We start from the raw sequence: 15,323 nt of genomic DNA on the forward strand, positions 1-15,323 counted from the left end.
CCATTAAATCTCCCTCATTTTTTCATCCAGATGATGAAATCATTATGCTCGACCATCATCAATCATCAGGCATGACAGCATGTGGAATGGTTCTGATTTGGAGTTGACACCGAGTCCAAACGCCAACCTCCAAGATTGGAGTCTATGGTGACAGCGTTGCAGCATATTTGAGAGCTAACGTTGAGTAATCAAGCTGCCTTTTGCCTTTTCCTTTACATATTTCATAAAACAAAATGAATTAAATTGGCACATTTGCTCACCCTTTCCAACTCGTACAACAATTTCAAGCCTCACCGTAATCTCGTAAAATTTCAGCTCTAGGTCTCAAGTTATACTGGCACATCCACCTTATGTAAGTGCCTCACCGAATTAACGCTCAAAAAAATCCAGCAGTTTTCACCAACAACAACTGTAGGCAACAGCTCCAACTTGAACAAAGTCCTCGTTTGTTAAAATGATGTCAACTCTCCAACTTCCCATCCAGGTTGGCATCTATTCCTTCATTTCTCAAATGAAATAAAACTCAGTTATGCCTCTTCTGGAGGTAGATATCAAAATGTTGGGATCTAAAACGTGTTAGGTGTCGTAAAAGCATACACATGTTTGATACCAATGCTCAAAGAGATTAACAGACTGGGTATCAACAATGATATTAACAGCAGGAGATAAAAATGAAACAATATGTTTATTTTTATCAGCTCATTCATCTCAAAAGAGTCAGAAGTTCATTAACTATTGTTATCAGGAAAGGGTTTCTCTGAATAAACACAAATCAAAATCATCTTTCATCAACAGCAGGATGGTCATGGTGAAATGGATCTGCACACAGTCTTTCTTCAAAAGCAAAATTTCTTCTTCTGCAATAAATATATACATAAACATATTGTGAGCCATCTCTATTATCAAATCAGAAATAACAAATATACATGAACGATGATGTAAATTAGAAATAAGGACTGACCCGAAACTTGGCCTCTTCTTGACGGTCAATGTATGCAAGCAGCTCTTCTTGCCTCATAAGAGCTTCATGTAAACCTAGGAGGCATATGCAACAATAAGTGTGAAGATAGCAAAAAAGCAGAAGCCTATTTTCATCTAAACATATTCAGGTAGATGGCATACATGCAAAGATGAACAAAGAAAGACTAACAAAGCATGTGACATTGCATGCAAGATAGCATAAAAGCACAGATTTAAAGAGCTCTGCATTGTAATATATCATATCGTTGAAGTACAGGATACCCCAATATCATGTCTACCAGTCTGCATAAGCAGACTCATTCTTCTGGCTATTAGCATGTTATCAGGCAAGAGATGTACCAGACCATACCATGCCAGCTTGCAATTAATGCAGATGTGACATGTAATACTTTAATCCTTGCATACAAGGAAGAAACCCTTTTCCCTTTGATGGACACAAGGAACAAACACATGGTCAAAGGAAGAAGGCCAGGTATGAACACATATGCCCTCTTGGGCGAGAGGAAGATGGTCTGCATACAGTTGGCCTAGAAAAGGATTGATCTATCGATCAAGAAAGCAAATTGGGCCCACGTAATATCATAGTAGACAAGAATACTAAAAACTAGGGACACTTTAATTACAATGCAAGGGTAATAATTTAGGACATTGGCATTTGATTTTACCACCATTTGTGGAATTGGTGCACCCTGTTGCAGACAATGGCTGGGTTCTGGAAAAAAAAGAAAAACATTCGCTAAAAGTACAAGGCATGTTGACATATATCTTCTAACTCTTGGGTGCTCAGTATCATGAGCCATGATACATCCTTACAAAAGATGTATCTGTTTGCTAAGTAAGAATATATACAATTCTGTAAAATAATATGAAAAAGCACACCTTTTTGGTAACTATAAGCTCAGCTTCTAATGCATCTACACGGCGGACAGCAGCATTAAGCAACTCTTCTTTCTCCGAGGGCATTTCAGATGGCTTAGCTTGAAGAATATCAATCTTCTCTTCCAGCTCACCCAGCCTTTTCAAGACAGATGAAAGGAGGTCTACCTCTGTGAACCCAGGAGCAGGTGAAGGGGGGCGAAATTCCCCTTTAGGAATGGGGTCTACAGAATATGTAGAATAGAGGTGATCTGGCTTGGAAGTTTTGTCTGGAAGCCTCTTCATCACACAGCTGGTGACGAAGCGAAACAGTGTAAAAAGCATCATGAACAAGGCCACAAACAATGCAGTTATCTGAGCTTGAAGTCCTTCAGGAGGCTTACACGTGTCTGACAAAGAAAATGATCCTGTTTTCAGGGATAACAGCCTGCTTAGCCAAGGTTACCAGTACCACCATTTCAGGAAACTACTGGCAAAGTAAATAGCAACCCGAAAGAAATGTGACAAAACAAGTGCTGTAACAGGATTTGACCACTACGATAATCATTTATCCTTCCACTCAAAGCGACTAGCTTATGAAATTGAATAATTTTGAGAGAGCTCAAAGCAGCTATCTTCAAGTCTACATAAACTGTTCTGAAAGTGCTTTGTGGCATAAAATTTAGTAAGCTGAAGAGGTCGGTATGAAATTACAAGTCTTAAATTTAAGAGTTGGATGTTAAACACGCTGCAAGAAAAATATTTTAAAGATTTTAGCATTCATTGTTATCTAAAATTTGAGACCAAACACCAGATTGCTGGTAAGTGTGGGTGGGCTGACTCAGAACAATTTCAAAGTCATCTATCACCATGATACCAATACTTGGTTAAAATTTCATCAAAAGCTTCTGACTATCAGAAGCAGGTTAAATTTCATAGTTAAAAGATCAAACAGCATCATATGAAATTCAGCATATTATCAAACCTTCCTTAATGCTCCTAAAGCTCCAGGGCTCCATTCTATTGGTAGTGTTGAAAGAGTTAGAAATACAATGCAAAAAAGAGGTAAATTAAATTTATTCAGCATTAATGTACTTAAGTGTGATATTTTTTTTAGGCCTTAGGTTATGTGATCTTCAGAAACCTCATCTGATTGTGCGACCTGATCACATAGGATATGTCCATAAGTTTCTTTTTTTTTCTTTTTTTTCTTTTTTTTCTTTTTTAGGTCTTAAACTTAGCAACCTACTATTCTATAAGTTTGGATTTACGAACCTTTAGACAAAGAGAGTTTTTGATTAGAAGCTTCCTTCTTCCACCCTGCATCCACAGCCTTATCAACCATTGGGACATATTCATCATGCTCTGGAAAGCCAGAAAAGCTAACTGCCTTAACCATTTTTGCCTGCAAGAACACAGAGTTCATGTTAAGACATGTATTCTGTTACACACACTTTTTATATTTCATCCTATAAAAATATAAAGTGCAGGTGTCTCTCTACGTATGCATATATTCCAGATTAGTATTGCTTGGCTCAACTCTTAAAGTTGGATCCATTCCATTATGTATGTACTGTGTAATTTTATGTCAATCTCCAGCATTTTATACTCATGATCGCATGGTTAAAAAGTTTCAAATTTTGTGTAAAAAGAAATATTTAAGCAACTTGCCCATGGAACTCATGAGCCGTGCAAGAAAAAGAGTTTACTTGCAAAATTCTGGGTTCATGCGCAACTTTGAAGGAAGTCAACATGCATAGTTCCAAGGAAAACCAGACGAACCCCTTAAAAAGGGAAAAAACATAATGACCAAACATATTTTGGTACTCACATGTTGGGGTAAACTCTTACCAATAGTTGGAATACATAGTGGAGGACAACAAAAACAGGTTAACAGTATCTGAACCACAGGTTAATGCATTTAGCACAGCAGAACTGTAAAATTACAGCTTCCTCATCTAAATGATAGCAAAAGAAATCCTTACACCCACTATACATCCAACAGGACTTCAAGCTTACCTCTTCACGAACAGGAGTCAACTGAGGATGTGCAATATAACTCCTTGATGCTTTGGGAGAAGTAACATCTTCAACTTCCGAGCCAGATTCAGCAGTAGATGTATCACTACCCTTTATCTGGTCCAACGAGAGAAAACATTTTGACCTTCTAAGGAAAATGGACTAAGTTTGAGTTTAAGAATTAAACTGAAAAGGATAAGAGGTCATACTGCTGGGTATTGTGGCTTAGCATAAGCAATGGTATTCCCCTCACCACTGGAAACAGTTACAATTTGTCTTGCGCATCGTGCTTCACCACTGAGGACCATCTGAGTTTGGGAAAAAATAACAGATAAGCCAACTACTAGAGAAGAATAAGATAAAGAAAAGAGGACAATAATTGAAACCTTCAATATATTTGGGTCCTTCCATGGTCCCTTTTCACATTTAAGGCATCCTCCATATTCTGCACAGGTACAAGTACCGCCAAAAAATTCTGGCAGCTCACTAGAGAGAATCCAGTATGACACAGAAGTGAGGTGGCAGGTTGGATATAAGTGATTACTTCCATGAGTAAATCCAACAAAAAGCAAGAGGCAGGGCACCTACCTGGCATCAATTATCTCGAGCAACTTGTTTTGGTACTTGGTTCCAAGAACCTGAAGAAAAATTAGAAATAGCAAGTTCAACCTATGGTTTCTTGATCTCTAGAGAAAAGTTCCACCTCATGATAGAATTGCTTACATGAATCTTTGAAGTAGTTTTTGGATCAAGAAAAGATTTCACAGTGTTCCATAGCAGCCTAAAGCCTGGACCAGCATTGATGATAAACATTCGGTACAATGTCTGCAAAAACATTGTTCACCATGCTATTCAGGTGTTTTCTTATAGGAATCAGGAAATCCATTTAAACCACAAAACTTGGACATTGATCATAAACCTCTGGGTAGTTGTCATTGTCAATTTTCTGCAATCGCACAATCAGGTCTCGGGCAGTCTTGCTGAAGTTTTTCAGGCCCTACAGGAACACATATGACATCATATGAGACATGCACACCACCATTAAGAATTCTAACTACAAAATGATACAACTTTTGTAGTGAGGTCATGCTGGGATAACATACCACGCCCTGAACATCTAGAATGGTTGTACTTGAATCAATGTGCTTTTTTGCTGCAAGCGAGCATGCTGGGAACTTGATCAAAAAGCTCCTCTCAACTCCCTCACATGGTATCTTACATAGCGATCCATTGTTGTCACCTGCATGAGTTTGTTGGGATCGACTTTTCCCAGCCTTTCAATGTATACAGGTCTCCCTTCCTTGTCCACACCATGATAACCATGAGGATAGTACTGTAGAACTTCATTTAACTCAGTGTACTCAAAATCCTGATGACATGTTAACTTCAGTTAGATAACGATCAATTTTAAGTAAAAGAATGACAAAAATCAAAGATGAGTTTATGTGGTATGTGAGCAAAAGGTTATTTCTTCATGGACGGGTTCACCATCTTAACAGAAGCTCCCTTTTCAAGTAGTTCTATCTAGAGCATATTCAAATGCTAGAGCTTGGAACAACAGTTTAACAACCATGATAGTGTACCTCTGATATGGAGCTTAAATCTGCTTTTAGAGACAAAATGATTCCACATTGAATATGTTCCATATTTCATGCTTGAAATAAATACATGGATGAATGTAAACACGCATGTATTTACATATGTATGCATACATGTTATGTATATATATGTACATATGTATGTATGTATATGTATATGTATGTTCTCTCCTCTTAAAAGAAAGGCATCTAGTCCTTCCAGTTTCGTACACCAGGTTCTAACTGAAATCCCATGAAGAACCATTGGATCTGACTATCAATAGACAACATCATTCTTTGGCTTTGTTATAGCATGATATCAACCCCCATTCCTCAACAAGCCTCTCACACACTCACCCGCCAACCCCTTGCAGCCCAATGCCACCGCACCCACCCATTACCTCCACACTAATCACCTCCATTGTCCTTCATCTCTCTGTTTCCGTCGACATCATAAAAACCCCTCTTCTTCTTTATTAGTTCCACTCCACCACATGATGCTGCTCCCACCTCCCTCTTCTTCTATAGACTTGACTCAAGCCTACTCTGCCGCCTCCCCTTGATCACTCCCTTCCCCCTCATGGCCCTCCTTATTCCTCTCTGTAGCCATCTGCTCACGATCCCCATGCCCTTCCTTACCGGCAGAACCTTGCCCTGCTCTGCCTCCACCACTGCCACCAACATTGTTCAATCTTCCACCCTCATCAGCTAGCTATCCACCAATGCTTAAAGGCACACACCAGCAGAAATCAGAGGGATCAGGTGATTAGAATCCGATGTTTATTTGGCACTTAAATCATGCTCTACGTGTATCTGATCATTGTGTGCCCTTTCTTGATGGACAAAATGATGTCAACCATCATGCTCTTCTAGCAATGGGGATGGGTCTAGATCACCTTCCCTACTCAGATTGACTGGATCCAACAAGCTAGCCCCCATTTGAGCCTGCAGAGAGGCAAAAGACCATGGAAGAAGGATCGAAGTTTATGGGAAATGGGGTAGAATCCTGAAATGTGTGGCCATCGGATGCCAACAAGGAGACGGTGGTGAGAGGGAGGGCAGAGACATCTAACAATGAGATAGTTAAGAAGATGAGGGATATTGGCAGGGGCAGATATGATGAAATGAAGCTGGCATTAAACACCTTATTATTTAATTCATAAAGCACTGTTAAATGTGATTGATTTTTCATGTACCAAACTTAGCAACCAATGATTTTCTTTTTTTAAAATAAAAAAACTCCTTTTTCTATGTACTGTCTATAGGTCTTTCTAATCATTTTGACAATAAGGCTTTTTTGATTTCATAACTATGCTAGAGAGGAATTTATCGATTACCTCTACAATAGTATCAACACCATATTCCTTCCTCCATTGAAGCATTTCAGCCCACATGTGCTTTGCTTTGTCAATATCAAACTTCCTTGCCTTCAAAAATCTAAAAGTGAACAAGTTTTTGGTACATCAGAAACTAAGAAATAGTTGAACTGCAACAACAAAGGAAAATCAACTTCAATAAAAAAAGAAAAACTAAATATAGAATAAGAATCTCAATTTGTGAAGCAATATGTGATGTAATTTCAACGATATCTACAAAAATACATGTAATCAGAATCTTTCTGATCCAGTTTGCATCCCTACACACTGGAGAGGTTGCACATGAATTTGAGCAGAAGTTTTTTGGGAAAAAAAACTTAAAAATATTACAAGCCTATTGGTGTTAGATATACATAATAAAAATCTAGTAGGACCTACTAGAGGTGCCAACTGGAGACACACATGAAGTAACAAGAATAAAATATCAATGCCAAAGAGAGCAGAAATGCTGCATCATTGAAAGGTATAGTATAATTTAATTGTTGCGAACAACAGAAAAATGATAGAAGCATCTAAGTGGACCTGCTAATCAGAGGAATGATGATATTTTGTGACGTGAATCATGTCATAGGACATATGTTGATAACCATGGTAAAAATGAAAGTGCACAAGAACTCAGATTTTTTAAAGGTGGTGGGGGTTATACTAGCTTGTAATTAATGATTAGATAGACAGTTGACACTAAATTATTTTGTGGACCAGGGGAGACTCTACCTGGCCTTACATTTAAGTTATCAGGGCCAAGTCATTTAGTTGGAGCCTGTTTTAATTTACGGAAACCATGCAAGGCTGGACATCTTGTTCAGAGCTCAACCTATTAAGAAGTGTGTGTGAGAGAGAGAGAAGGGGGCAATTTGTGGGCCAGTGGTATCCTGATAACACACATGCAAACATGGTGGGGTGCAGGAAAGATGTGTGCTCTTACCAAAAGGCTTGGGTGAGCAGATTTTATTAGGATTCTTTCCAAGTTGGAACCATTTCTTATGGCCCATAGTTTATATTGCTCCATTTGCTTTCTATGAATCATATGATCACAGAAATATGTTTATAGGAGCAATACTACTATTAAGAAAATGAAAATTTTTAGTCATTGATTAGAAATATACAGGGCATTGCAATACAGCAATTCCTGAGTAATATTGTGGAAACTAAAATTTCTCCTTCCCTCTCAATTTTATTTCCTTGGTGGTTTTAGTTTATCAAAGCAAGGTAAAGAGAAGCAAAATATCTGGATCTGAGCTTCTGTTAGAATTACTGGAAATTTGAATTGATCTAAAACTTTTGGGTGATTACAATTTAAACCTGAACAGTAGAAGTTCTAGAAGCAGATTCTTGAGTCATGATCACAAGATAACTAGCGAGAAAAGCCAATGCCCGTCCACCAAACCAGAACGCAACCCATATGAGAAAGTAGATTTCACCAACATTAGGAGGAGAACAATGTGCATTAAATTGGTACCATGTTTTGAAATTAGGTGCCCTGGAAATTTGTGAATAACCAATGTTTAGCATGTATAGCCTTATTAGTGTCTGTTTTTAAAAATGTGCAAATGCCCTTGGTCTTTATCAAACTACTCCATCATGAAAGAATAGTGCCACTATGAAGTATGAATATGTGTCCGAAGTATGAATATGTGTCCGAAGTATGAATATGTGTCCGAATTCAGAACCAATCAATGCTTTTAAAATACAAACATTGATATAAACTACTCATTTGCATGTCATTTAATTGACTAGAGAGATCATAAAAGAAAAAAACAACATGATCATTGCATATAACATGGAAAAACTAATATATGGTAACCAACATAGCCCACCATTTAGGTCAGGAATAGTATAGGCATTAGGCCAATATCCACCACCATACCACAATTTACCTTCCTTTTGTGCAAGGCTAGGAAGCACAGATATGATACGGGACATAGGTACGATACGATACTGAAATAGAGATACGAAAATTCTTAAAAATATAACAGCTATTTTGTATATGGATATAGGGTACGGTACGATGCGGATACGTATCCAATACTGGTACAGCAACCATTTTGCCGTATCCATGCTTCCTAGGTCAAGGCATGCAACAGAGCGGGATTGACAAAACATTAATAAGCACTGAGGCAAGGGTTCTTTAGAGTGTAGGCAAGTAATCTTTGAAAGCTGAAAATGAAGTTAGGGAGTAAATTTAAGATAGTGAGGTCCTTCAGAATTATATATAGGGACCAGGACCGGCAAAAAAGGCAGTATAGGGTATATTTGTAGCATTGCAGTATGCAAAAGCTCCCAGAAAAAGCTCTTTAATTCAAGGGTTATAATCTATATACTGGTATTTGGTCCATTTAAATAAATAAAAAAAGGTCGAATAGGTATTGGATTCCAAACAACTACAAGAACATTTCAACAAGCCAGAGATGCATAATATACATAGTCAAAACATTGAAATCAACGAAACCGAGTTACCTCAGCATCATATGATAATCATCATGACATGCAGGTAGCAACTCATCCAAAATTAGTGATTGACGAAATGCATCAACAGTTCGTAACTCCTCATATCCCGTACATCCTCAATTGAAACAGAAATAACCCGACTGTTGCTTTTTCTCCTATTCTTTTTCTTTAAAGAATGTCTAAATTTAGTTGATGCATTTATAGCCTTTTTCTTCAATGATCCGATTCTTGTCCTCCTTTCATCTTCTGAATTCTCAAAATCTGACTTCCGTTCCTTTCGTTCATCATGACTCGAAAAACCCTCAAAACCTGCAACACACTACAGAAGTCATTTTTCATTCATTGAATATGATGGACATATCTAAGCAGTCACATTATGCCACATTGTCTTGAACAATCTTTATTTAAAAGGATTTTAAAAGATAATGAAAATTAATTTTGTACAAAATGTATCCAAATGTTATGTATAAATTTTGACATAAAGGCTGCATATGCCTTAAAGGTACCAATATACCTAGTCTTTTAGAAGTCAGGATGAAGAATACAAAGATTTGAAGCAACCCATGCTAACCATGCAAAATGTTGTATTGTCAACTTGCTAATACTCAAATTAGACCATAATTGACCATACCAGATTAAAATACAGACAGGATCCAAATGTAAAAAATGAGACTATTATAGCCTATCAACCAAGAAAATCAATCCCAAGACATGCAAAACCAATTAAGATATATGTTTGTTGATTATTACATCTTGTTGCACATATTCGAGAGATGCAACATCAAGTGCACAACGCTTAATATAAAGATGCAATGATAGCCCATATCTTGTAAACTTGAATGTGGTAAAATAATAAAGCAAATGACTAGTACCAAATGTCTGATTTAATCTATATATGAAGGAACTGTAAGATTTAAGTTTTGCCAATATTGGAGGAGGAGAAAAACATATAGATTTGTAACTAATTTTTTGTTTCTCTTGCATATGATAGATCCAACATTCAGAAGGAAAAAATGGAGGAGAAACAAAAACACCTAGTCCTACAAAGATGAAATAGAACTTGCCTTGGTTAAAGTCCTTCTCTTTAAGCTCTAAATCCATATAGCACCCTCATACAGTGAACATATGACACTTCTCTAGATATCTAAAGGATTCAAAATCAACGCTTCAAAATTCCTTCATGGCAAATCATCCAAGTCAACATAAGTAAGAACGCCCCAAGCCTGTGGTCATTTAAGACCTCCACTAGCCATTTAATGGAATCGATGAGCAAATTAATTTCCATGTTTTTCTTTTTCCTGTTTCTTGCAAAGATCATGACTTAGAGACAGTCCCAGCACGTATAATATGCCAATGGCAACTGCTTGCAACCTCAGACTTAGTTGAAGATAGTGAGTAGAATAAAACTAAATTGGCCATAAATTGAATTTCTATTCTCATGTTTTACGACAAAGAATAGCTGTCCTGTGCTAATAATACAATTAACAAATAAACTTATCTATGAATCACAGAAAAATGAATCCCAAAGGAAAAAGAGAAAAAGAAAACCACACACATTACTCAGAAAGAATATTACTGAGGCCAAATTCGATCCATAGAGAAATTTAGAACCCCAAACTGATAACTAAACACCCAAGATCTGGTTTTACTAATAAAACCTATACAAATCGCAGGCAATTTCTGCGAATCCATCTAATAAAACAAAGAAACGAGAAATTCTTCCAAGATTCACACAATTAGCAGAGATTCAGAGCCACTCACAGGGCCTGGCGAACCGATCGAGCGGCCCCGACATATCCGACGGCGATCCGGTTACGAGATGAGACAAGAAACTCCGAATCCCGAGACGAAAAAAATCAGAATTCCCTGGAAAGAAGCTGCATTCCGATAAGAAAACCTAGACGCCGTCGGATCGGCCGTAAAACCACACCAGATGCGGATAGGAGTACCTCGACAGGATCAGCACGGGCGGCGGATCGAGCGGGCGGCGTGGAGAAGGAGATCGGGCGGCCGGCGGCGGCAATTTGGACGGAGGATTTCGAGGCGGAGCTGAGGTAGGGTACAAAGGAGAGCCGGGAGGGGGGGGAGCCGAGGAATTGAAGAAAAGATATAGCATAAAAAGTATCGCCGATTCCGCGGCGGAGAAATCGGGGACGATTTTTATTAAAATCTCTTTAGTTTTCTTTTTTAGGTTTTACTCGCTTTGAAGTGTGGAGAGACGGTAAGCGGGAACAAGTCGGGAGTACTTGATCCGAGCAGTATGGGTGCCACGTGGCAGAAACAGTGAACGAGGGCCCACGGGGGACGCGCCGAGCGCCTACACAACTTATGATGAGAGTGTGCTGTTATCATCCATATATCATTTTTGCTCTCTCACGTGGCGGGATGATCCGGGCACCATAATTATACCCACGTATGAATAATTAGAAATATACCGGTCATTAGATATATCATATATTATGTAATTATAATCAATAAAATCTAGCCTTGTATTTAACATTCCTTAATTGCATAGCCTTGTATTTTTTTTTTTTTATAAAAGCATAGCCTTGTATTAAACATTTATTAATTGCATATAGCCTAAAGGAGGTTCTTGGTGATATCTTGAAAGAAGATAATGTGGTTGTCTCTTTTGTTGATGAGCAAATCGAAGACCGGATATAGCACCACGATGATATATATCTGTAGATTGTACTCATATTCTAACAGTATAATTGTCCGAATATATCAAAGAAAAAAAAAATATAATGTGACTTACGTATCTTGCACTCATATTCAGAGTATCCAAATAAGAGTAGTGGGAGGATGATCGCAAGAGTAGGACATAAAGGAGCCCGTGATGAATTAGAAAAATCAAAATTATTCATTGAGTAATACTAAAATTGGATGGAAAGATCCATTAATGGAGAGATCATTTAAAAAAAAAAAAAAAAATTTGCAAGCAGATGTATTACTCTATTCTACCGGCAAAAGCTAATGACAATAAGAAAATCTTTGAGTACTATTTATACAAGTTGGTCCTACATTTTGCATGATATATGAGAATGACCCATAGGGATTTAGATATTTGTTGCAATATTCCTCAGCATCAATTCTTCAGATTATAGACTCTTGAAGACGTTGTTAAAAGATGAATTCACCTAACAAGCATTATGGCACTTAACGATGAAAATATGAAGGTGTTATGGAATAGAGTTGTTAGGCTTTTCATATCAAAAGGTGATATCTGATGACCAGAATTTTTATTTTATTGTCAATCATTAACACGTAATGCACGCCTATTTCCAAGCTCAGGATCATAATCAATGCAACGCAATTGCATTAGTGGATTGGAATCAACACGGTTTCAAAAAACTGTGTGAAACCAGCAATGATGCTGATTCTTTTGGTCAACTTTTGGAATGAATTCTTTACCAAGGCGGTTGGCCACCCTCTAAACGGTATTTTGACTTTGTCCCTTGCTTTGCTAGCCCTATTGCCCATTTTCAGCTGCCGGTATGTGCTGTTATTTGCGAACAAGTGAAACTTCACATGCATCTTAGAGTTCATCGTAATGACAACGGTTTACATATAAAAAGGTGGTACGGAAGGTTTCGATTTCCATGATTTCTGGTCATGCCCGATGACCACTCCGGAGAGCTTCGATTTCGACAATGAGAATTTTTCCAAATGACAGACCCCTCTCGAATCCTTTTCTTCAAATGCCACAGATTCCCTCTCTCTCTCTCTCTCTCTCTGTGTGCGCGCGCGCGCGTCAGAAAGAAAGTTAGCACAGAAATAGCAACTGCTACTTGTCTGTTCAAGTCTTTGATTAAATTCTCTGAAAACAAAATAATTGCTAGGGTTGTTATTAGCCGACATTACACCAATAGTGAAAAATATGAACATTATTTGGTTGAGTCATAGTTATGGAGATAACAAAGAAACAATAGAGATTTTAATTGTTCAAAAAACATTCTATTTAATCAAGACTTAGGACATCGAATAATTGGGGTTATTTACATTATATGACAGTTTTGTGAACACTGTCATAAATTCGATTCAAGTGAAGAAACTAGTAGCTGCTTATCTGCACTAGGAGTCTAATTCCCAGCCAAAATCTGGTGAAAATTGGCCAAAGGGTTCTCAGGAACTCTCGTACGGCTGTTCAAAATCAAGAGATATCTATTCCGTGGGTGTCAAAGCCCCAACCTTTTAAAAAATATATATATACACACATATATTGCCCTAACAATTAAACAATTTAATGTTAAGATGCTATATTTTTTTGCATAATTAAGCTGACCATGGGATGGTCTCCTCTTCAACTCTGATGAGCCGGCGGCTGCTGGAGCGGTCCTAAGACCATGCTCCAGACCTGGAGTTACTTTGGTAGTTGAACACCTAGTCAAGTTTGGCCACTTATTCCAACCAGAATAAGGTTGGCTGCTTATTATAGTCTAAACAATACGAGCACAACAAGCATCGGGTTCTGCATACTCTCCGCCATTTATAATTTGAATGATTATGTCAATCTCTGACCTCATGCTTTACCCAAAAAAAAAAAAAATCTCTGACCTCATGAGTAACGGACCCGGTTCAAAAATGTTGGAGCTACGTCCTGCTTGTGTTTTCCCCAGACCAGAAACGTTCTAAACAAGGAAACCTTCCAGCATGCCAAACTCGAGATCATGTGATGGCGGCGACACTTCGAAGAGGACAGAAATACGTGGAATTTGTGTGGCCTTCAATGATGACTTTTGAGTCCGACACAGTATACTTGATGGTGGCCAAACCATAAACCAAATTTTATGACTTCTGGGGTTTTAAATTATGTAATCAATACCCATTTTATTACGGTGAGTTTGCTTTAGTTATTTGAGGTATCGAGAAATTTTATTTAGGTAATACAAGAAATTTATTGCGGACTGAAACAGTACTGTAAACACAGTTGTGACAAGCACGATCCTGCGCAGGTTCGGCCACCTTTCTTGATGGCGTTATCCACCAGACAACCACCCCGACGTGTCACCTGCAACACCCACCACATGCCAACCTAACATTGGTGGTACTGGTACAGGCTACTTGTTGCTGTCTATATTCCAGCTACGGTTCTACAGCACTGGCAGCACATCGAACATACTTAACCATAACAATGCAGCCCATCCCAGCATCAACTACTTTAAAATCGACTTAGTTAGAAGAAATACTCCCAAAAAAAAAAAAAAAAATCAATAGTGGAAATATGCGGTAGCTCCTGTTCCATGCTGCTTTGCTTCCCACCCACAAACTGATTTGGTCGCCTGCAGATATGAAATTCGCGCCAGCAAACTTGATTTATATACCATACTCCTAAGAACTTATTATTTTATAAAAAAATATCATAAAAAAATTAATTAACTTTTCTATTGATCAATATATACATCTTCTCATGCTTTTTAAAATAAATAAATTATTTTTCAATAGATAGATTTATCTATCAAACAAAAAAAAAAAATTTAGATGGCTAAATTATTTTTTCATCAATCATAAAAAATAATTTTTTTAATTCATTCCTGATATATCTTTAATTTTATAATAATATAATATAATATATAATATATAATAATATTTATATAATATATTATTATAATATAATATACTATATTATAATATAATAATATAACAATATATTAATCATATTATTATACATAATAATATTTATATAATACTCTAATAATAATATAATATATTATACTATATTATTATATTTAACAATATAATAATAATTTATATTATATTATATATAATAATATTTATATAATAAAAAATATTATAAAAAATATAGATAGATCTTACTAACTTATTCAAAAATTAATAATACAAAAAAATATGAATAAAAATTTTTAAATTATTTTTTAATATATAAAAAATTATAAATAAATTATCTTTCTACCTAAAAATTGTCTGAAAATTATTGATCCCAAAAATAAATAAATTTCTAGGTAAATCTTTTATCCTTGAAAGAACAGGCCCTAAAAGATACCGGGGTGGTGAGTCTTTTCCAAAGGCCATTTACTTTGGAATCAACGAAAGTTCGAATATGGGG

The 15,323-nt window shown here is 36.9% G+C and overlaps 1 protein-coding gene across 1 annotated transcript; it reads right to left on the reverse strand.

The window, feature by feature from the left end:
• Positions 1–666: 666 nt before the first annotated feature.
• On the reverse strand, positions 667–11,432 carry LOC105058769 (phosphatidylinositol/phosphatidylcholine transfer protein SFH6). The gene is given in 17 exon segments (XM_073249012.1): positions 667–857; positions 962–1,034; positions 1,859–2,264; positions 3,112–3,241; positions 3,856–3,972; positions 4,065–4,163; positions 4,242–4,341; positions 4,444–4,493; positions 4,579–4,680; positions 4,775–4,852; positions 4,959–5,053; positions 5,056–5,224; positions 6,770–6,869; positions 9,266–9,359; positions 9,362–9,565; positions 11,018–11,133; positions 11,206–11,432. Coding segments are annotated over 17 exon segments (2,121 nt in total). The 5' UTR covers positions 11,373–11,432; the 3' UTR covers positions 667–836.
• Positions 11,433–15,323: the final 3,891 nt, after the last annotated feature.

Source organism: Elaeis guineensis, chromosome 15 (genome assembly GCF_000442705.2).
Source record: "Elaeis guineensis isolate ETL-2024a chromosome 15, EG11, whole genome shotgun sequence".
Taxonomy (NCBI): domain Eukaryota; kingdom Viridiplantae; phylum Streptophyta; class Magnoliopsida; order Arecales; family Arecaceae; genus Elaeis; species Elaeis guineensis.